Source organism: Protopterus annectens, chromosome 1.part0 (genome assembly GCF_019279795.1).
Source record: "Protopterus annectens isolate FY-2018-M chromosome 1.part0, PAN1.0, whole genome shotgun sequence".
NCBI lineage: Eukaryota > Metazoa > Chordata > Ceratodontiformes > Protopteridae > Protopterus > Protopterus annectens.
The window spans coordinates 384,081,232-384,104,266 of record NC_056725.1 but is presented as its reverse complement, the minus strand read 5'-3'; the positions used below and the strand labels follow the sequence as shown (position 1 = coordinate 384,104,266).

The following is a 23,035-nucleotide window of genomic DNA, read 5'->3' as shown; positions in this document are numbered from 1 at the left end:
AGCTAGTTCCTTGCTGTTCCTCAAAAACAGCACCATTTTCTTTCTGTTTGTATTATTTGCCGTGGACACCTGCTTTTTGATTAACTCTCTGCAGAATTTCTACCTCCTTTTTCCATAGTTCTCATTCCTTGTTTCACCTCCGTCACTTATGTGCATTCATTATGAAACTCATCCCATTTTTTTGCGCTAGGGGAACTTTAAATTTTATTAAATCATCACATTAACAATGCCATGTAACCATGCATTATACAATATTTATGATATGTGAACTATATGGAATTTCTCCAGCTTGCTGGCTGAATTTCTCACAGGTCTGTATAAATCTATATAAATACCACCTGATGTCTCACTTGAAAGTAGGCCATAAGACTGATGAGACTAACCCACTTGGCAAAAACATAGGGGGGGGGGGGGTTCTCCCATAACTATTAAGTCCATGTACTGCATTGTATAACTGATGCAGGAATACTTTAAAATTACAAAACATAGCCTCTTGTAAATATTGAACTCCTACAAATCAATGAAATCTGACAGAAGAGTACATTAGAACCTGGAAGAGTAAAATAGTGCCCTCTTTTTTCTGAGCAGCACATATGTTAAGCTGATTTTGCAGTAGCACAATATGAATTAGTTTATACGAGTTAGGTTATGCAAGTACGTTATGTATACAATGGGCTTGCATCTGCAAATCAAAGAAACTTACTTTCTTGCTTCATAAAAATATTCTTGCTTGTAAGACCTGATATTTATGCACCAGTTGATTGTAACAGAAGATTATTCAGGAGACGTGGGAAGAACTGAGTAATAAATATGTCCTTCCAATTTGTGATATTTGTTTATGGAGATTCAAGACTTTAATTTGTGTATTTGTGGAGTTTGTTTTGTGCAGGTGTAGGAGATCAAGAAGGGTTGGGACCTAAACAACACAGAATGTGCAGGGGTCTGTAAGTTACAGAGTATAGAGAGACAGAGCTTCAAGCCTCTCTCTGTAGCTGAGGGCCTTAAGTCCCATAACTGTTTTAGTTAGGAACCTCTTGGATCTTAGATGAATGTTAACTGGATGAGATGCCTTTTGCTATTAATTGGGCTAGATAGAAGGATTTTCTCACTACTGTTACTAGGTGATGGTCAAATGATAGGGAGTTGTCTACTAAGATGCCAAAACATCTAATGAGCATATTAATCTGAAGTGGGTGCTTTGTATAATGTGAGCTGCGGTTGAGATTTGCTTGCCAGAGGTGACAGTGCTACACTTCTTTGCATATAATTTGAACTCATTTCTTGTAAACCATTTCTGTGCATCGTTAAGCCCTTGCTGTAGTAACACACTGAACTGTATTGTGATAGAACAACACCCAGCTTTCAGTCATTGCAAATTTAGTTAGCCATATTTCTTAGGTTAGTGGTTTAGACACTTATTTAAAACAACAACTAAGACTTCATGTATTACACTATAATCTTTAGCTTGTCATATTTTCAAACCATGTCTTCTCACTCAGAATCCTATGCCTCACAACCAGTCTTCACCAATGCCTGCACAGTTATTTTAGCATCTCACACCCATGTATATAGACAGTTTTCTGACACTGCTCACCAATCCACCTCAATATTTCTAATATAAACCTCATGATATCCATATATAATTTCTCTAAACCTGATTAATATCCACCTCTTAAGTAAAATATTAGCATTTTCTGCCTTTCCAAGTTCTTTCTCTCACTTCCATTTCTTTAAGAAGAAAAAAAAAATTAAAGAAATGCCATGTTGATCCACTAGCAGAAAACACAAAGACACTGGAATACAGACGTGATGTAATACATTTCATTGGACCAACATAGGTTTTACAGTTACTCAGGCTTCTGAGCTGGAATAATTCCTTTGTCAGGAGTTATTAAGTTATTGATGTTAAATACTGTGCTTAAATGTTCACTTGTTCCTAGTAAGAGAAATACATCCTTTATTTCCATTTGCCTAAAAAAATAAATCTTGAAACATGCTAGGATGGAAAACATGCAGCTCATTCAACACCTCAGACACACACGCACATACGCATGCATGCTCATATACACGGACACACATACACTCTCTGTATCTCTGAGATGTAGCGTGAGGTGTATATTTTCCATCCTAGCATTTTTCAAGATTTTTTAAGCCAATTAGAAATTCTGTGTGTTATATATTTATTTATTTATTGGCATTTGTTTACCAGGAAAGTCCACTGGGCCACAAAGAAACCATTTTCAGTGAAGGGCCCATAAAAGCATAGAACAGTTAACAGAATTAACAATATGAAAATTTACATAAAATATAACATTATCTTGAAAGTTTTAAAATATGAGACTTACATGAAAAAAAAAAACATTGGCATTGCATTCTTAAGATTACAGAAAAGTTAAAAATTAGTAAAAGGGTATGATATGCAAAGTTTACATTATAAGTGTAGTTAAGATATCTCTGGATAACTTGCGTATGGAAAGTAAAAAGTTCCAAGTGGCTATTACTTAGGCCATAAGAATATTTAGTTACAGACTGTTTCTATCAAGCATTCCTACATAGTTTTCTGCAAAGAAGGATGTCGCTTAGAACAAACCCATCTTCAAATTCCAGAAGTCTTCACAAAATTTTATGTATGCCAGTTTATAAATCTATCTTTCTTTTTTCCTAAATAGTCTATGGCGATTACCTTCTTCATTGTATGCATGTCTGTAGACAACTAATACTTTCTATGGATAGTAGCAAATCTTTCTGCAAGGTGGTTGACCAGTTGTTTTTTTTTTTCTTATTTTATGCTTCTAGATGAAATAAGGAAGTTTCTGAGCGCGCCCTTTCTAGATGGTTAGATAATTGTATAGAAATCTATAACAAACATGTAAAGCCTCTTCCTATAACTCTTATAGTGTACTCTATTTGTACTGCTTTTTTTCTGTAATGCCACCTTGGATGATATTTGCAAAACCACACCTTGGTCCTCCTTGAACGTCCCTGTGAAGCACAATAAGCTGGACATTATTTTCGTTCTGGTTTTCATTCAAGGTTAGTGTCATTAGTGGTATGTTCCCTTGATGGAGGCAATCCAGGAGGATTAGCCAGGGACTGTACTGGTGGTTACCAAAGAAGGACCTCTTCTTATCAATAGCAGAGATTATCTGCTTACCATATTACTGGATTTGTAAAACAAAGATCCATCTTTGGTAATGTACCATCATCCCCTGATCCTTCACTTGTTGTATGTCCCGTCTGGATTTCTCTCTTCCTAAAGTATTTCTTCTTCCTTGAGTTCAATGATGTAACAGATGAACCTGAGAAACGTGTGATGCATGATGAGAAGAGGATGGTTCCAGGCAACTTGGCAATGTATTGTCTGCCAGACAACTTAATACCAACACCATCAGTTCTAGATGATACCAAAAGTGGACCTTTTCTTATACATCAATTGTTATAACAATGTATAGAGAGACTGATGATTGCAAAGCACAAATCCTTAGTGTCTGACTTATTGAATTACTTTCAACATCAATCAACTAACTTACTATTACAAAATGAAAAATTCAACGGCCGTATCACAAATGGCATAACTAATTCTAGTGTTTGGTTAAAAACTTTTGCCATTATGCTCATCTAGTTGTTGTTTCAGACCTTCTCTAAGTGTTATTACTTAGAAAATGATTGCATAAATCAGGCTTCATTTCGCATGTCTGCACATCATGATTCAGTCTTTCTGGCCTTCTCCAGTTCTGATCTCAGCGGAGGTTTACTTTTTACTACTCAGTATTCCTTCCAAGAGCTGTCCACTGCAGAATGCTTCAAAAGGCAAACATAAGAGCTATATACTAATCTGTTAATCTGGATTGAAGCCTTCTGCAGTGGATGTATATTACTCTCCTGTATTTACTCTGTTGTGGAAAGCTTCTTCACTTCATGTTGTGGATCAGTTTTCGTGCATGTGAGGCAGGCAGGTGTATTATTTATTAAATTCATCTTTGTTGTATTTTTCTTGTTTCTTCTCACACAGGTATTGCTTTATTAGTGGACGAGAGTAAAGCTAAAGAAAGACTGCTTTCCTAGTTTGATGGGTGACACAGAGATGTGCACCTTCAGGTAACATGAGTAACCCTAGATAGGGCAGCAGGATTTAGAAATGTGCTGCACTGAAGAGGTCTATATTAATCCATCAAACATATTGTTGAATGGCATTTCATCAGGAAATGCATTCATCGACCACCCCCTCCCCACGGATTATATATACCAAATCTGAGATTGCACTACAGTGGGGAAAGGGCAAATTTCCTGATCATTAATGTAACGTAATCTCATCAGAGCAGTTTGATGAACAGCATTTCAGATGAAATGCCTTTTGACGATGTGGCCATTCGATGAATTAATAGAGACCCACTGCAAACATGTTAGTAAAGCGTGTGTGAGTTGTAAAACTGCTTTAAATCTCTAAAGTTAAGAGGAGATTGTTTCCAAATTAAATGAAGGAACCTAAAGATGAGTGTATTCATGAAATCAGCTGATCTTAAAAGAAATCTACTCTAGTTGGCATCTTCTGGGATTTCCTCTTCTACTAACTTCAGTGTGTGTCCCTATTAATTCATTTTACAGGCACATTGCTGTATTTCATCAGAAATGCTGTTTGTTGAACCATTCTGACTGAGATTGCATTATAGTAGGGATCGGGAAACTTACCATTTCCCCACTGCAGTGCAATCTCGGAGTTGGTACATATGTAATTAGTGTGGGGTGTGGGGGGGGTGATGAATGGCATTTCCAATGGAATGCTGTTCGATAATGTGGTCATTCGATGGATTAATATAGACCCATTAGCAGTTCACTGTCTGTGTGATAGCTGATATGTTTTGGTCCATTCATCCATCACTCCCTTTTTCCTAATTTTGCTCATGTGGTCGGTGTGTCACATCAACAGTGACCATAATCTAGAGCCAGTGTTCACACTAATGGGTGGCTAGCCCTGTCCCAGTAGTAAAAATACAAACATTCAGTGCTAACAGCATTAAATAATCTCCGGGAAGATAATAGTACCATAATGGTGCAAGGTTTTAGTATGGGATATTATATGCTTAGTTGTAATTAGGTTTGGAAATAAAGTGTGAAAGAATTGTTTGAAACAATATCGGAGGGTACTGTTCTATGGTTATTATGAGTAGAGAAATGCTCAGTTGTGGTAGTGTTGCTTAAAAATAAATATAAGTTCATAAATGTACTTATTTTGTGTCAAGGAAAGTATATTTTAGTAGTGAGAAGGACGGTTTTCATTTGATTTGTTAATATGCTGCAATAATAGCAAGTGAAAGGAAAGAAATAATTGAGAAGACTAAAACACTTTATAATTAATATAAATATTGCTTGGGTAGGGTGTTTTAATTTAAACTTTAGAAGGAATGAAATAGAGGTCAATATGATAGAGAACATTTAGAGAGATGTAGATTACAACAGTTAAAGGTAGGACAGGTAAGAGAATATACTTCTGTTAATAGGAAGGTTAATACAAAATAGAAATGTGATAGAAGTACATTTTGGGAAGAAGGTAGCAGGCTTTTAAGATCACTTGGTTATGTAGAGAGAATTTGGACAAAGGAGAGAGGAAATAATAACAGAAAAAGGAATAAAAGGTGTCACAGAAGTCTGCAAACGGATATATAATACATCATTTCAGGGAAAATTGAGAGTTGTGGAACTATCATAATGATATGAGGGTCTTTCATAAGAATTGAAGTCAGTGTGGATATTTGTTAAGTGAAATGCATGAAAGACTGGTGATATTGGAGAAGGTTATAGCAGGGAACAGAGAAAGGAGAATGCAGACATTAGCAGAAGAGGTCCATCTACAGTTCACTAAGTTCATATTTACCTAGTGTCGAGTCCTTTAGTCACAGGATGACAAGAATCAAAATGGCAGTGACTGTTTCATAAGAAATCACTGTTAATGGAGTTTATATGTGTGCATCAATAGTGATTCTATTGTTTTGGGAAATTTTTTCCTTTTTCATGTTTGTGTAACCATAGTGTTGGTATATATAAATTTAGGAGGATACAAGAAGGGTGACCCTGCAAAAAATGCATACAGTTCAAGTTTTCACCCTTATGGTATTTTGAACATCTGTGTTTGACATAGTATTTTTGGCTTGTTGTGAATCAACAATGTCAAAGTGGAACCAGAAAAAAGCTATGATAATAACATAAAAGATATTTATGGAAAAAGAAAATAAAAACGTTATAAATTGAGATAGAAGTTGTTAGTAAAGGGAAAGGAGGATAAAGTAAATTCTTTGCTAAATACTGTAGTGAAAAAAGAAGCTGCAATGAGCTGCTATAAGAATAATATAAAATGTTTTATAATCAGGGGTAGGTACAGAATATAGTACAAGATTATATGAAAGAAGTATAAGACATTAAACTGAGGTCCCATCTGCTTGATCTAGTGGTTCAGGTGGATGTATGCGATCCTATAGCACCTATCGAAAAGAGTAGGGTCCTTTATATAAGAAAAACTCATATTTACAAATATACAAATATATGGCTATACAAATCTGTTTACACACGTTCATAATTTCCTCTACAGTCATACTAAATTTTCATCCCTATTCGACCCTAACTCGTTTTTCCATAACCAGCATCTGATTTTACTTAATATTGTTGCTAAAATTAATTTACCATTAAACATATTTATTCTTTCATTCTATATAACCCATATGACATAAAATAACTTTTTTATGTATTATTTTAATGTATTCTTTACTTCTATTGTTATAATATCTATATTTAATCATATCCATGTTTATTTTATCTATTTCTTTTCTGTCTTCAAAAAATCTTCTCTACATAGTTTCCCCATAACTTTTTACTCTTTTACATTTCAAGAACAGATGTTCCGTAGTTTCTTCTTCTTGACAATATAAACATATTCTATCACTTTTCTTTTTATATGGCATATTTCCTTTTACTGGCAATTTATCTATTACCATTCTCCACAAAAAAATCTTGACAGTCTACTCTCTGATTACACCATTTGCTTCTTATTTGTATATCTTTAATTTTTTTATCTGTCAGATTTCCCATGGTTTTACCTAGTAATGTTTATCATTAAATTCTTATACCATACTTTTCTATCTTTTTTCTATATCATTAATTTTTATTTTTCACAAAAATATTTTTTCTTTGTAATATTTTACTTCTTCGTTTATATACTCTTTTTCTCTTGTAGTCTTTCTTACCATACACCCAAATTTATCATACTTAAATTTATACAATTCTACTACTAATATCTAATTTTTTTCATTTATCCACTTTACCACTTTGTACAAATTTAATGAAGCAGTATATACCACTGCATTAATTAACCCTAAACTTCCTTTCTCTTTATTTACATACAAAATTCCTCTTTTTACTGTGTTTAATACAAAATTCCTCTTTTTACTGTGTTTAATCTAGAACCCCATATAAATGAAAAAAATAGATCTGCAGTAATTCATTTTCAAGTACTTTTGGCAAAATAAATGCACTTGCTAAGTATGGTATTTTCCCATCCGTACTAAATTTATCTAATAAACCCTTTTTCTGAATGTTTATATGTTCTTCAGAAAAGGCAGGTTTGTTTTATTTTTTCTATTTTTTCCACTGAATTCTACTTGCATCTTTATTCCCAAATTTTATACCTAACACAGAAATTTTATCCATGGTAAATTATATACCCACATCTTTACTACATCACCTAAACCTTTATTTTCTCTTTATTTAAAACTATCCCTGTCACCTCTAGACACTAATTTGTGCAAATTATTACTTCTTTTATCCAAATTTTGCTTTTTGCAGGTATTATAACGTTATCTGCATATGTTAACAGAACTGAAATTCTTAACCCCTTCAGGTGTTATATACACCTCCTCCTTCATTTTAGAGTTTCATATACTATCACATTTGTAACTAATGCAAAGAGTATATAACTCATTGGACATCCCTGACTTTATTTATTTATTTTTATTTTATTTTATTGTCTTCTATATTCCTTTTTCCATATGAATTTAAGTATTCTACTGCTTAATTTTTTATACAATAAAACCTTTATTTGTTCAAAATCTTTGATTTTTTTTTTTTAATTTCTTAAATATTTGTACATTTCATACCCTATTCCATCTGGTCCTGCAGCCAAATCTATATTTACTTGTCCTAATACTTTACTTAGCTCATTTAAAGAACTCTCCTTTACCAACTCTTTATTTTCATTTGCTGTTGACCTTTTTCCTTCTCTGTTTGTTTCCACTACCTTCTTTTTTAAAAAAAAATATTGTATATATGGCACTACACACCAGAAACATAAATAAAAATTAACTAATAAAACACCAAGTTTTATTAGGAACTAATGCTCTATTTAAACATACAAATGAAAATCCAGGGCATACGTTTAAATTTACAGTATTAGATACAAGTTTACTGGAAAAGAGTCATAGCCAATAAGGAGGAGAGAAAAAAGAATTCTCACTACTCCCCATACTTTCTCTGTTTTTAATATTTCTTCATTTGTTAAAAATCTTGCATCTTCTAATATAATTACATCTACATTAAATGTATTATACCACTTCAAAATCCCTATTCTTCCTACTGTACTCTTAATACTATTCACATTTACAGAAAACACTCTAAAATTTTAATTGTCCTTTTTCCTCCGATTCATGGTTTTACAATTTCATAGCTAAAAAGATAACTTCCTTAATAAGCCCTTTTAAGCCTAGACAGTTTTTCTCCCAAATGTGAGAATCAAACACATATGTACCTTATGCCTATGAGTCAGACACCTTAGCCATTATACCAACCACCAATCATCGACTGTATATATTCTTTTCCATCCATTTCCTTTCTTTTTTTCTTTTATACTTATCCTGTTAAATTTAATTTTTCTGTGTTTTACCATTTTACCAATATAATTGTTTTTTTTTTATTTTACTACCTCCCAAATCATGTCTTCTTCTTCACTTATTCTTCTATGTCCTCTTTATTATTTTTTCTCATCTAATTTCTTTCTGTTTCTACTACTTCTAAAATTTCTTTTTTTCTGTTCATTTTCTTCTCTTTTTCTTTTTCCTTACTCATGTTTTCATTTTTGCAGTCCATTCATAAATGTCCAATTTTGTTATATTTATAACATTTCAATTCACATTTTTATCATATCCCATTTCCGTACAAATGTAACATTTTCTTTTGTCATAGTTACTTATCAAATGTCCTTCTTTTCCACAAAAAAAAAAAATTGAGTTTGCGTCTTTGCCCTGTTTTGTTGTATTCCACTTCTAAGGCTGGGATTCATAAAATGTTGCTCAGATAAACAGCTATACTGCAGAGATGGTAAAGATAGTGCTTTTTGATACCATAGCAACAGATGGAATCCTGACAATCTGATATGCAGTTATCTAGGTAACTTTTCTTTCAGTTCTTGCAGTTTGTGACTGCAGTATTTCTACAGTGAACTTTTTCTTGTTAGTGGAATGTTTCTAAAGTGTTTAACATTTGTTGTTATGTTATTAGAAAAATGGACATTCTTTCGGCTTTCCCCGGTTAGGGGTTGCCACAGCGGAACTCTGGTCCGCTAATGATTGGCAGTGGATTTTATGGTGCCGATTTGCCAGTCTGATGCTCAACCTTCAAAGAAGGCACACCCATTCACGCACGCACCTACCTGCATGTCTTTAAACGTCATACGACCACGGGGAGGACATGCAGAAATGGACATTACATTTGTTATTTTGGGTCTATATTATAAAGTTGACTGCTTACTTCATCGAATACCTAAACGTCGACCCATCGTCATCGAACAGCATAAACACTGAACGCTCTAAACCGTGAAATTTAAAAAGTTGAACTCTCATACTTGTCTCACCCCACCGCCCGCTACATACTACTTACATAAACAAACTAAATAAACCACATACATACAGTAACCAAAACCCTACTTCTAACCCTAAACTAAACCCTACTTCTAACTCTACACTAAATCTTACATATAACACCATGTATGCACTTAACCCGCACCCTAACCCTAAGGTCTGTAACTATTGCACACTTATCTTAAAAAGCTAAATCCAAACTAAATAATCCACACACATACACTTAACAAAACCCCATACTAAATCTAACATACATTGCCATCTATGCACTTACCTTAACCCACACCCTAACCCTAAGGTCCGTAACTATCGCACACTTACCTTACAGAGCTATACCGCAGAAGGCCAACCATGACAATTCGACGTTTCTGCTTTCATTCTTCTGGACAATTGATGTTTTCGCAGTTCGATGAAGACGGGTCGACATTTAGGCATTTGGGTAAGTAAGCGGTCGACTTTCTAATATAGGCCCTTTATTTTCTGTGATCGTAGCTCTATTATCAGTAGCAACATTTTCCTGTGTTGCTTCAGTTTTTCTTGCTAGTTGTGGTTATAACATGAATTGTTTATCAAAATGCAAACATAATTTAGTGAAACTCGTATCAAACTTGCATAATGTGTAACTTCTTCTCTGGTATTTTAATCTGTCTTAATTGTGTCCTATACCATTGTAATGACTATTAACCTTCTTAAATATCACCTACTCTTAAACATCCATCCCATTCCACAAGTCTAATGTAATCATACCCACACCCTAGTACAAACCTCCAACCATCTGCTCTCCAAATTCCTAAACTTTACAAACAGGCTAAACCCAAAAAGTGAACACATCAATCAAAACAGCACTAGTTATTGTAGAAAATATTAAAAACAAACTGGAAGAGCTTGACTCATTCTTATAAGATCCTTATGATCATTCTCTTGATATTTCAAATGATTTTTCTCCATGACCACATTATACACTTCCCTTCTGTCTTTATAAATGTCATCTGCTGTAATTTTTCAGTAACTTCATTTTACCATCATATTGTTTTTTTCCCATCATCTCCTCCATATTACTTCTTTTCTTTCCCTTCCCCTTGACATTTTTTACATCTGTCCATATTTCACATACAGTATTTCTCTATCAAACTACTTTCCTTCTCCTTCATATTTTTACTACCCAAATATACAACTGGATTTTTTTTTTGTAATTTAAACTGCCTTTTTTATGTGTGTGTGTATATATATATATATATATATATATATATATATATATATATATATATATAGTTCTCTGTCTAACTGGACAAAGTTTTGATCTTCTTAATGCAGGGAATAACCCTGATGTCCTGACCTGATTCAAAGACTTCCTAGCCAACAGATTATTCAGAGGTGAGATAAGATTCACCATTTCTCCCCACTAGCTTAAGTTATTCCCCAGGGCTCAGCTTTATCACTCTACTATTTCCTGGTATTTAAATAATCAATTAGCAGATTTTGATAACTCAAAATCATATATGCCACTGACATTGTCCATCAACAGGTCCTTTTCATCCCCTTCCACCATCAAAAAACTAGAAATCCTCTCTCAAGTTTCTGATTGTATCACTTATGACAGTCTCATCCTAAATCTACCCCCACCCAAAAATCTATAATTTTGGAACAAGACAAAGTCTTACAGCCATCTCATAAGACTGAACCATACCTGAGCAATTGAAACCACCCCTTTCTTTAAATATTTAGGAATCTGGGTATAGCAAACATTCACCTTCCAAAATCAAATTAAAGATTAGCTGACTGTTGTTTTGGTAAATCCCATTCCTATCCCCAGAAAGTAAAATGGCCATTGGCTATCCTGCTAGCCCAGCTTGAATATAGACTGCCAATCATTGCCAGTGCCTCAAAGAACAACCTAACATCTCTTCAAAGCACCAACATCATTTGTAGATTCATAATCATAGCCTATCAAAGAGAACACCACTGCACATTACTGGGAAAAGCAAAATAGCTACCAAAAAAACAGAGATGCATGCTTTTAGTTTCTGTTCCTCTGAAACTCATACTCCTCCTTATACTTGGCTAGCAAATTGACCAAAAGAACACCCAGTTGCAATCTAACATGCCAGTCCCTTTCCATGCCTTTTGCTGACCAAAAAGGAACACTTTTCATAAAGTAAGTATCAGCTTCTTTACCTTGGCTCCTGTTATTTGGAAATCCCTGCCCTAACAGATCTGTTTCCTTCTTCCTGGGTTTCCACGCACAGCAGAAATAGCTTCTAGTGAAAGAAATTGGCTGTAAGTGCTCCCACCAAAGTGGCATCACATAATCAATCACCACAAACCCATTTCCTGCTAGACAACTTTCTTTCCTGAGAAACATAAATCAGTACAAGAAATGATAGGTGAAGTAATCCCCCTCCCTGTCTGCCTTTTCACAACCCACTTATATACACCAAGTGTTACGTCTGCACTCTGAGTCTTTCCCTTCTTCTCTCCTCCTGTCATACTTAATATTCATAGTCATACCTCTCAGCCTCTTAGTGCAAGAAATATGGACAAAACCTGACATAATGGGGGAGAAGGGCCAAAAATAGGGACCCATTTTAAATCTTGCTCTTATACACTTAGAACATTGCTAGAATAAACAGGATTTGCATTAGCATGTATTTCCTGAAGGACATGAAGTCTGAAACTCAGATGCATGCCATTATTTTGTGATTTTAATCCTTAGATGACCCCAGTGATTTGTCAAAGAGACTCAAATTTTATGAAGAATGGACCAAAAATATGAGGCAAAAATCTGGACATTCTGCGAAAATCTGTACATTTGAGAAGTATGTTCATAGCGTATACATCATGTTTAGCAGAGTGTTGCTGTAAGACTTAATTTTTGCATAATTTATATAATCACAGAGAGACCATTAAGAAGTTGGTTTCAAATACACATTTTTTATATCTGCAACTATAAATAAACACCTAAACATACTGATATTTGCAAGTAAGATTTCATCTTGGTTATGCCTATATTCTATTATATTCTTATGCTTGTATTGTCTTCCTTGGGCTAAAACTGTATGTGGTTCATTTGGTTTAGTGTTCTACCTCATTAGAAATAAAAAATAAAATAAAATAAATCCATATGTAAGAATTACTCAGTCATAACTGCTGAAATGTGAATGCCACCAAATTGTTCATTGTTGTAGCACATGTATTTATAATGTGTGTGTGTGTGTGTGTGTGTGTGTGTGTGTGTGTGTGTGTGTGTGTGTGTATATATATATATATATATATATATATATATATATACATACATACATACATACATACATAGATGTATATCCATAAATAGGTAGATAGACAAATAGAAACATACACACACACCAGGCATTTGGTATCAAACAGACACAGATGCACCCACACTCATACAATCATGCATATAGATATGTTAACACATACATTCTCATGCACATTCATGCAGATAGACATGCATTTGCACATTCATGCACATACACACTGCACAAGAGTACTTACTTGGATCAGCAGTCTGAACAATGTGAAGTGGAGTAGCTTTATCATGCTCACATTATTCCAATTATACCAGTACATACATCTATAAATCACCAAACTGTACAAAAAGCCTTGCAGAACAGTGCATTGCGATGTCCAAGGGCCTAATTAGTAACAGGCTACCATGGTTCACTACATGTGGCTCATACACCAGTACATACATCTATAAATCACCAAACTGTACAAAAATCCTTGCAGAACAGCGTAATGTGATGTCCAAGGGCCTAATTAGTAACAGGCTACCATGGCTCACTACATGTGGCTCATAAACTAGTACATACATCTATAAATCACCAAACTGTACAATAATCCTTGCAGAACAGTATAGTGTGATGTCCTAGGGCCTAATTAGTAACAGGCTACCATGGCTCACTACATGTGGCTCATACACCCATACATATATATCTATAAATCACCAAACTGTACAAAAAATCCGTGCAGAACAATGCCAGACCTCTCAACCAATCGGGGACAAGTCACGAAAAAATCAGGGACACTTTTAAAATATTAGTGCTATTAACTTGAAACATTGACAGAATCAGAGCATATGAATTAATACACATTTTCTGAAGTAAAAGAAGTCTCTAACTCTTAATTATTGTCATTATTTATTAAGTGTAATTCACCACCTTTCCTCCAAAAGTCACTAGTTTTAGGAGGGATTAAGAGGGACAAAGCCAAAATTTGAGTCAAAATCAGGGACAGTTGAGAGGTATGAACCGTGCATTGTGAAGTCCAAGGGCCTAATTAGTAACAGGCTACCATGGCATACTAGATGTGGCTCATAAAACTCTCAGCAGAACATAACTGCAGTTACTTAATTGAGAACTCCTTGTGTAGTTGTATTATGCAATATGTGAAAGAACTCCACTTTTAGTGAAAGCTTGCAGAAAGCATTGGCCAGTTGTTGCTTATGTCAGTTGCTGTTTCAATATTGAGAACCCCTTCTACTTGTTCTATGTGATCTATCATTGAATTCCACTTCCAGTGAAAGTGCAATGACTGTTTGTTGTTTGTCTCTGCTGTTATATCAGTATACATTATTAAGTTCTTCCCAGTAGTTTAGCTTGTAAGTACAGCTACTGTTGTATATTGATGTTCAATATACATTTGCTTTTAAAAGTGCTCTAGAATTTGCAGTGTAATCAAACATGTATCACATTTTTGTTTTGTATAGCAAATCATGTTCATGTAATACGTTTATTCTGAAACTACTTGTTTTTCAGTGCTTAGAGAGAGCGACAAAGTTTACATTTGATGAATTTCACTTATGGTATCAGTTAGCACTTTCTATGGTGGCAGGAGGAAAGGTAAGATATGAACCAAGCTACAATTTTTTTAATCTTTTGTTTTGTGCAGTGTAACTGCTTTGAGTGTTTTTGTATTTCTTTTTTTTTTTTTCTGTCCCACTGCCTTGTGAATATCAGCCCTTCCCTCAGTTTCCTTCACTGGAGGTAGGAACTGACTAAAAAGAGCCATTATTCATTAAGGTTTCTTTTCTTTTCTTACCCCTATGCTATGATTCATTCCTAGTAAGTACCACAATCCAGGGTTTGTTGTGCAGTGACATCAGTGAGAGTGTGTCACTTCTGCAAATGATATACCCCGTTAGGACTACATTGCCCTTCTGTGTGGTCTCTGGTCAGCTCTGAAGACTGCAAATGATATACCCCCTTAGGACTACATTGCCCTTCTGTGTGGTCTCTGGTTAGCTCTGAAGACCCTACACCCCAGGCATGCTCCTCCACAACCTCACCCTGAAATGAGGAGACTTGGTGATGCTGTGTTACTTCTCCTGTACAACCCACCATCTCCAGTGGTCAGCTCAGCTGCTAATCAAAGGAGCATTAATCCTGTACACCAACTAAATTGACTTTCCTCTAATGCACTAAATACTGATTAAGCAGCAAGCATAAACAAAATCAAGCTATAATTTCCTGAAAGCCAGTGTAATATTTAACTTTTGAAAGTTTCAGAGCTACGTGTAGGAATAAAACCACTTTGGGCTCATTGTCCTTTAAGGGATGTGTAAATTTGGGGGATTAGAGGATAATGGAGTGGTTGTTCTCCCAGGCCCCTCATTATAATTACCCCTGGGAGAGGAAATAAATATCTACATGAGGATTTCGGACATTTTGCACTGAATTATCGCTTTATTAGCTGATTGTTATTTGAAAAAAGCTTTCATGTGAAAGATTAGATCATTTGAATTGTTTCCCAGAAAGCTGTTGTCAGCGGCAGTTAATGCAAATATTAATACAGTCTGTCATATCCTTTTCTCAAGACACTTTCTGTACAGCCTTTGATGAGCTGTTTCAATATCCTTACAGCTAGGTTTTGCAAACTTTGCAGTGCTGTTTCTAAACCAGATATGGCAAATTTTCATTTATACTGAAGCCAAAGAAAGCCTGTAATGTATTTACTTATGAGGTGATGGAACTCAGGAATGTTGAAGTCAAATATAACTGAAACTTGTTTTGCATTGTTCACAGTGTTTCCACATTTATGTGCCTGAATAGTTTCAGTGAATATGTACAAGACTTTTCTTGCAATTCCAGTAGAAACTATTATTCCATACCTTTTTAAAGAAAGACATTAAAGAGCTGTATGTGTGTGTGTGTATGTGTGTATGTGTGTGTGTGCGCGCATGTGTGTGTGTGTGTGTGTGTGTGTGTGTGTGTGTGTGTGTCCAAGCCCGAGCATGTGGGTGTTTTTTTTTTCTCTCTCTCTCTTTTTTTTGTTGTTTTGTGGCAGTTTAGATTGAAGAAGTTAATGAAGGTTTTGTTGCTGTAATGTAATCTGCACTCAATGTCCAGGACAGTTAAAGTAATGCTGTTTGGAAGAGAGAATACTGAATATATAGCTATCCACAAACAGTACTTGCAACAGGGAGGGGGTCACATTCTTACTGACCTCAGCAACAGAGCTTAACTTAACATATCTGAACACTTGTAGTAACCCAAAGAGATATACACATATAACTCATATTGCCTAGCAATTTTTTGTTGTTATGTAAAGTTATCAAAGGAATGCATTTAAAAAACAATGTTTTTGTTAAAGTTCCAGCAGTCAGTGCTGAACTTTTGTACACATTAATCAAGGTCCATATTTGCTTTTCAGCCAACTTCTTGCTGAAGGCAGATTGTCTTTGAAAGCCATTTGTGACTCAATACTCTTGACATTTGTGAAGAAAGAAGGGAATACAACAATCCTGCAGATGGAAGGAAACAGACTGCTGTGCTGGCTTTTAGACATTTCTTTGGAGATGCTTAAAGCACAGAGCCTCAGCGCAGTATATTAACTTGTATTGTTTTCTTAACTCTGATAAGCTGCGCGCTGTTTCTAAATATCTTAGTTATCCCATTTGGGAATACTGTTGTGACTTCCTATAGCCATTATTCAACAGCAGAGTTTCCATCTTTTCTTTCTTGTCCCAGCAAATGTCTTCACATCTGTGTATGTCCTTAGCCTGTAGGTTATTCAGTTTACTAACTGTTCGGTCATAGAACTATCAGAAATGTTCTGAATATCCAGTAATAACGCATCTGTTGTGAGTGCATTGCCAGTCATCTGAGTAACCTAGTGGAAAATTTCTGTTAGATTTGCCAGACAACACTAACTTCTAATACACTTCTGCTGACTTTCTTGCTTAACCCAGTTGTCTTCATTAAGATTCACTAGTCTTTTCACTGTGAAGGAGTTGGTTTGTAATTTTGAAGCTTAAAAAAAGATACATGGCACTCCAGACAGTACTGATATCATTTGTTGTTTACGAGATACTCTATATGAATCCAAGGTTACCTGCAACATAGCTAAGTAGGTGATGCCAAAGTTGCCTTGTTATGAATCATCAAGTTTTGTTGTAAATACCTTTAGTTTTTGACCTGTCACATATAATACCTGACCTAACAGGCTAATGCAATAATTAGCTACTTTACTGTGAGGAATATAATTAAATTCAGGAAAACCTACCAGCAAATAAGATACAGGCAGGATGTTAACTGAACATAGATAAACCTAAATATGAATAAAAAAGTGTATTATATGTTTAATAGTGAAAGCATTCCTTTGTACTAACAAACAGATGTAAGCATTATCAAATGACATAGCAGCTTGCCAGAAATAAAATAATTTATTGAATATTGATTTTTCTTACATTTTAATAACTGTCAGTTTTAATAACGCAACTGACAAAACAGTAGCGGCATTTGAGAGCCACACTATCTGCAAATGTATTTAGTGTTAACATGTTAATTTGTAAAGAGTTTAGAAATATAATCAGTGTGGTGTCAATTCTTGAATAATGAACCTGACTCCTTATTTGAGTAAAATGACTGCTCCTTATTTGAGTAAAATGACTGCTAGAGCAGTTAAGAACAGTATATATATATATATATATATATATATATACAATTTGATAAATTATAAAGACATGGTCAGTTCTTGCATCCTGAAAAATGCATAATGCAACAACATGGATATTTTTACTTAAACTTATTTATAACATTTTAGTTTTATTGGCTTAAGAAATCAGATGGTATAGAGTCTAATCATAGGCTGTGTGACAAAAGGAGATACTGCCAACACAGCTAGCTGGAATGTTGTAAATAATTATATGTCGTTGTTGAATATCGAAATGATTTATACAAGATGCTTTTGTTATAAATGTATTAGAACTGTATGTCATGTATATCAAACTGCTTTGTTCAAAAGTTTGTGTTGAAAAGGTATTTGTAGAGTGCTGTGTTTGAACTGTAACCACAGTGTGCCCTACTGGAAGAGAACAGAAATGTACCTGCACTATTGTAACTGTTTAAATGTATATGCTTAACAGCAGAAACTGTAAGGATAATCAGCAAACTTTAGAAAAAAATATCTGAAATTAAATTACTTTATAGGCTACACAATAAAGAGGCTCTCTCTCAAGTTTTCAAAACAGCTAGAGACACAAAATCTGTACTAGGAAGCTTTTTGTACTGTCGTTGGAGTGAACAAATTGCTACTTTTGAAGCACGAAGAAATGCAATTGTTTTATGACTTCCAGCATCTGCCAAAGATCTGAGCAAAAGCCCTTGTCTGTATATTTTTACAGGTAGATGCTAAATGCTGCCAGCTTCTAGCAATGGGGGTTTTGGCCTGCTGTCTAGAAGTCAGATGACCAGAAATGATGTCATTCCTGCAAACTATCCCAGCAATAATATTTTAGATATTCATTTGAGAAGTCTCTTAGTGAGACAGAGCATTCTAAATTATGTTTTGGACCTGACAACAACAAGATCCACTCACCACATCTGCCTTGCTCTGATTAAGTAAGTTACTAGGGAATAGTATAATTCTCTTAGTTTCAGTCAGGAATATAGTGACGTTTAGTTTAGATGTTTTTCTTTAATTGTGTGAGCCTGTAATGCAATGTTATTTTAAATATTTCCTGTGGTTTTGAACTCTGATGTCACTGGGAATGTATATTTAGTATTGTCTTGTTCTTTTATTATTTATTATTAAGTATATTTAAATCTTTCATTGTGGCTGATCTGTGTAGAGATATTTAAGTTTTGAGGGTATTTGCATATTTATTTGGTGCCACTGTGTGGGCTACTCCTAATAGCCTTGCTCTTAGTCAAACTACCATTTGTATTAATATTAATATTACACAGTAAAGTTGGACACCCTTTGTTAACAGCCTTAAAGTAGCTGATAAGGAGTGACTGGTGGCAGTGGAAACTACCTTATAGTCTGGGCAGAAGGGGCATAGCTGGTAAACCTGTGCCAGCCTTTCCCAGGTGTGTGTATGTGCGTGTGTGTGTGTGCGTGCGTGTGTGTGCGTGTGTGTGTGTGTGTGTGTGTGTGCGTGTGTGTGTGTGTGTGTGTGTGCGCGCGTGCGTGAGTGCGTGTGTGTGTGTGTGTGTGTGTGTGTGTGTGTGTGTGTGTATCAAACCTCAAGTAGTGTGTGTGTCACCTACTTGGGCAGGTACATGAAGCACCGGTTAGACAGAAAGGGTTCTGAAGGTCTTGGCTTGGTCACTCAGCTGGGACCTCAACTCAATAGCTATGTCAGTGGGGAGTCTTACTGGGGATCTGGAGGAAGAGGGAGAAACCAGCCCTGGACTGACTGTGGTTTATGTGTGCTCTTAAGGGAAATTGCATTTGATGCAGAGAGCTGTGTGTGGAAATACTGTCTGTGTACTTGTCATCCTCTCAGTGAACGTCCCCCCACTGTTGCCAGTAGTGAGGATTGAGGCTTCTTGAATACTGGTCCAGTGGAGGGTCTTCACAGGCTGACAACATGACATGGTTCTAAATGAAAGCTTGGTCTGGACAATCCCATTTGGTATATTTAATTTAGAAAACCTTTTAGTAATCCCTTGTCTGTTTTTTCTCTACTAAACATACTTTGGCTGAAGTACGTTAGGCCCAGCTTTATCCATGAAAGTTCTTTTTATTTTTATTTTAGTTCCTGACAGATAGGTCATTTGTTTGCGGTTGTATGACAAAGGTTTATTTAGTTAACACAAGTGTTCTAAATGAAATTGTGTAAATAAGGTCAAACTTGTTACAGACAAAGGCATAAAGGGTATGGCATGACATATGACTTTTGATACTGTTGTCCAGTGCCTAAGTTATTTTGCTTTTGTACAGCTGTTCAGAAGTTCACTGAAAAACTTGTAGTGGCAAATCTGATAAGCTGCCATTCTACATTTTAAGGTAAGTAGTCCTATATGTGTATGACTGTCTCTCTCTTTCTCTGTATATGGGTCTACTTCACTTACCCGAATGCCATCATCACCAACTTTCGCTTTACTGAGATGAATACACCGACAAACCAGAAGATTGAAATCCGGAATACTGACATTCCACTCGAGGTAAGTAACCTCTTGGCCATCCTGTTGAACTTTGCCACTTACCTCCATGGTACTGTGATCTCGAAGTTGGTATATTTAGTTAGGGGGGGGGGGGGCAAAGCCCCCCACATAGGTGGGTATGGGGTTGAAGCCCCCCACATGGGTGGGTTTACATTTGTTTTTTTTTGGGATGGCCAAGTGGTTACTTACCTCAAGTCGGAAGTTGGTGTTTCAGATGTCGGTCTTCTGGTTTGTCGGTGTATTTATCTCGGTAAAGTGAAAGTAGGTGATGTGGGCTTTCAAGTAAGTGCAGTAGATCCGTATATACATGTGTGTATACACGCATATGCACACACAAACACACTAAACACTGAAAACAAGATTAAGTGTAAGATGCATAGCTACTTTACTAATTCAACACCATTATTCAACATTAGAAACAGGCATTTCCTGTATGCTCAATGAGAAAATATCAGACACTTTGACTGTTTAATATGGGTATTATTTAATTTGAAATTCACTTGTAGAAATCCTGACTTGCTACACGGTACTTTTAGAAGAAGTTTGCTTGCATAATACTACACTTTTTTTATAAAATTGTTTTTGTATACTGAAAGTTTGTGATTTCTACATTAGAAGTAACATCAAGAAAATATTTTTGGTGATATATATTCAGTAAACAGCAGCAAAAAAAACAGTATGAAACATGAATAGAATTTTCTCACTGGCTATGTCGTTGTTGCATTTATAAGCACATGTAGAGTCAAATCAATAAACATATTTGACTGATTGTCAGTTGTTATTTTTATTCTTAAAAACTAAGTGGTCACATCATTGCTTTCTTCCAAAGACTCCAGCTCTTTTATGAAGTCTTTGGACGAAGTATATAAGATAAGTAAAGCCAGAATGCTGGAGAAGAATTGGATGCATCGGTTTCAGTGTGTTTTATTTATTTATTAAAGCACAGTACTAAGCAATGGTAGATTATTTGCTCAGCTCTTGTGCATTTAGTTGTTTTTGGACTGCTGAGATCTGCATTAACAAGGTGTTGCACATAAGTATGAAAAAGGGGATTATTTCCAAACATTAAGCCCCAAAATTAAATTCAAGGTGAGCACCAACTGGGACTTGCACCCTTTTGTTGATATTTTACTGTCATTTTTATAAAGGGCATTCTTTATTTTTGTAGAATGTTTAAGTGTATCACAATGACATTTGGCCGATAGGTGGCAGTAGAGTCTCTCTGTCTCTCTCTCTCTCACACACACACACACACACACACACACACACACACACACCACATACTCTCACTCTCTCTTTTAATAGTACAAGGTTTTAGTACAGAGCTAATCCACATGCCATTGTCTGTAGATAGAGGCCATACTGACACTTATTTTTTAATTTTGTGGTTCCTACTTGACACATTATATCTTAAAAATATCAAAATAAGTGTTTTACCCAAAATATTCAGTTATTGCAAATGTGCTAGATCCAGTACAACTTATGTGACCACTGTTCAGTCAAGCAGTTAAGATGATGATATTTCTGTTTACCATACATGTTGCACAAACCAAAATCAAATGCAATTTTTAATTAACAATAACTTTTTATTTCATATTGTAAAAAGTAGCAGTTCATAACAAAACATGTTGCTTGAGTAAGGTGTTCTTAATAACTGTGCATACTGTGCCCTTTGGCTTTAACTGCATCTTGCTTCTTTGTATTATACTAAAAGTATGGAGCTTTGCAGCATTTCTTTTGCTTTATCTGCTCATAACAGATTAAACTGATTGACTGTAGTTATATTAATACTAGGAGCAGTACTCTGTTAATGTGTAGCTTTTAAGATTATTAAGACCATTTTATCTGATAAAACCTTAGTGACACATAGGGGAGAGATATGGATGCCTATCTGTTTATATTCTTTAACATCAGCCTGTTACTGTTGTTTGGGGGAGCTGCAATATAATATAAGACTAAGTATTTTATTAGCAGCAACCAAAGGCAATATCATTACTTAACCTAATGCGTGTGTGTGTGTGTGTGTGTGTGTGTGTGTGTGTGTGTGTGTGTGTGTGTGTATTGTGACATAGTGACTGCTGAGTCCGGAACACACACTCTCATTGTGGGGCTGTACTTGTCGTTTCCTTAGAGCATATTATGATGGAAAGAAATAAAGAGCTGCCAGGCAAGCCTGAAAGTGGCAAGTCTGTTTTTATTTACTTCCTTGCTGCTGGCTGTCACATCCCCACTCTAGGCCAATAATCAAGGAGCTTGAATCCTCAACACTGACACTGGAGAAGGATGTTCACTTGAAATAAAAATGGATACACTCAGTATTTCCAGATGCAGTCTTCTCTGCATCAAGCACAATTTCTCTTAAGAGCACACAGGGAACACTTTCTCCCTCCAGGTCCCCAATAAGACTCCCCAGTGACACAGCTGTAGGGTTAGAGACTCAGCCGGGTGTCCAAACCAAGTCCACCAGCACCCTCTCTGTGAAACCAGTGCTGCGTGTCCCTGCTCTAGGTAGCTGACGCACACACATTCTTTGAGGTTTAATTTTCACACACATACACACACACACACACACACACACACACACACACACACACACCTGGGAAAGGCTGACACAGAATACCTGCTTAATATTAATATTAATACAAATGACAAAACTGACCAAACAGCAAGGCACTAGGAGTGGCCACAGTTATCACCAAATAAATATATGTAAATATTCTCAAAGCT

The 23,035-nt window shown here is 35.5% G+C and overlaps 1 protein-coding gene across 1 annotated transcript in view; it reads left to right on the top strand.

Annotated features, from left to right (window-relative positions):
- TTC7A (tetratricopeptide repeat domain 7A) overlaps positions 1–23,035 on the top strand; it is a 2,391,665-nt gene that overhangs the window by 702,000 nt on the left and 1,666,630 nt on the right. The window contains exon 10 of the mRNA XM_044060227.1: positions 14,675–14,758. Coding sequence (XP_043916162.1) covers positions 14,675–14,758 — 84 coding nt within the window. The remainder of the gene's footprint in view (positions 1–14,674; positions 14,759–23,035) is intronic.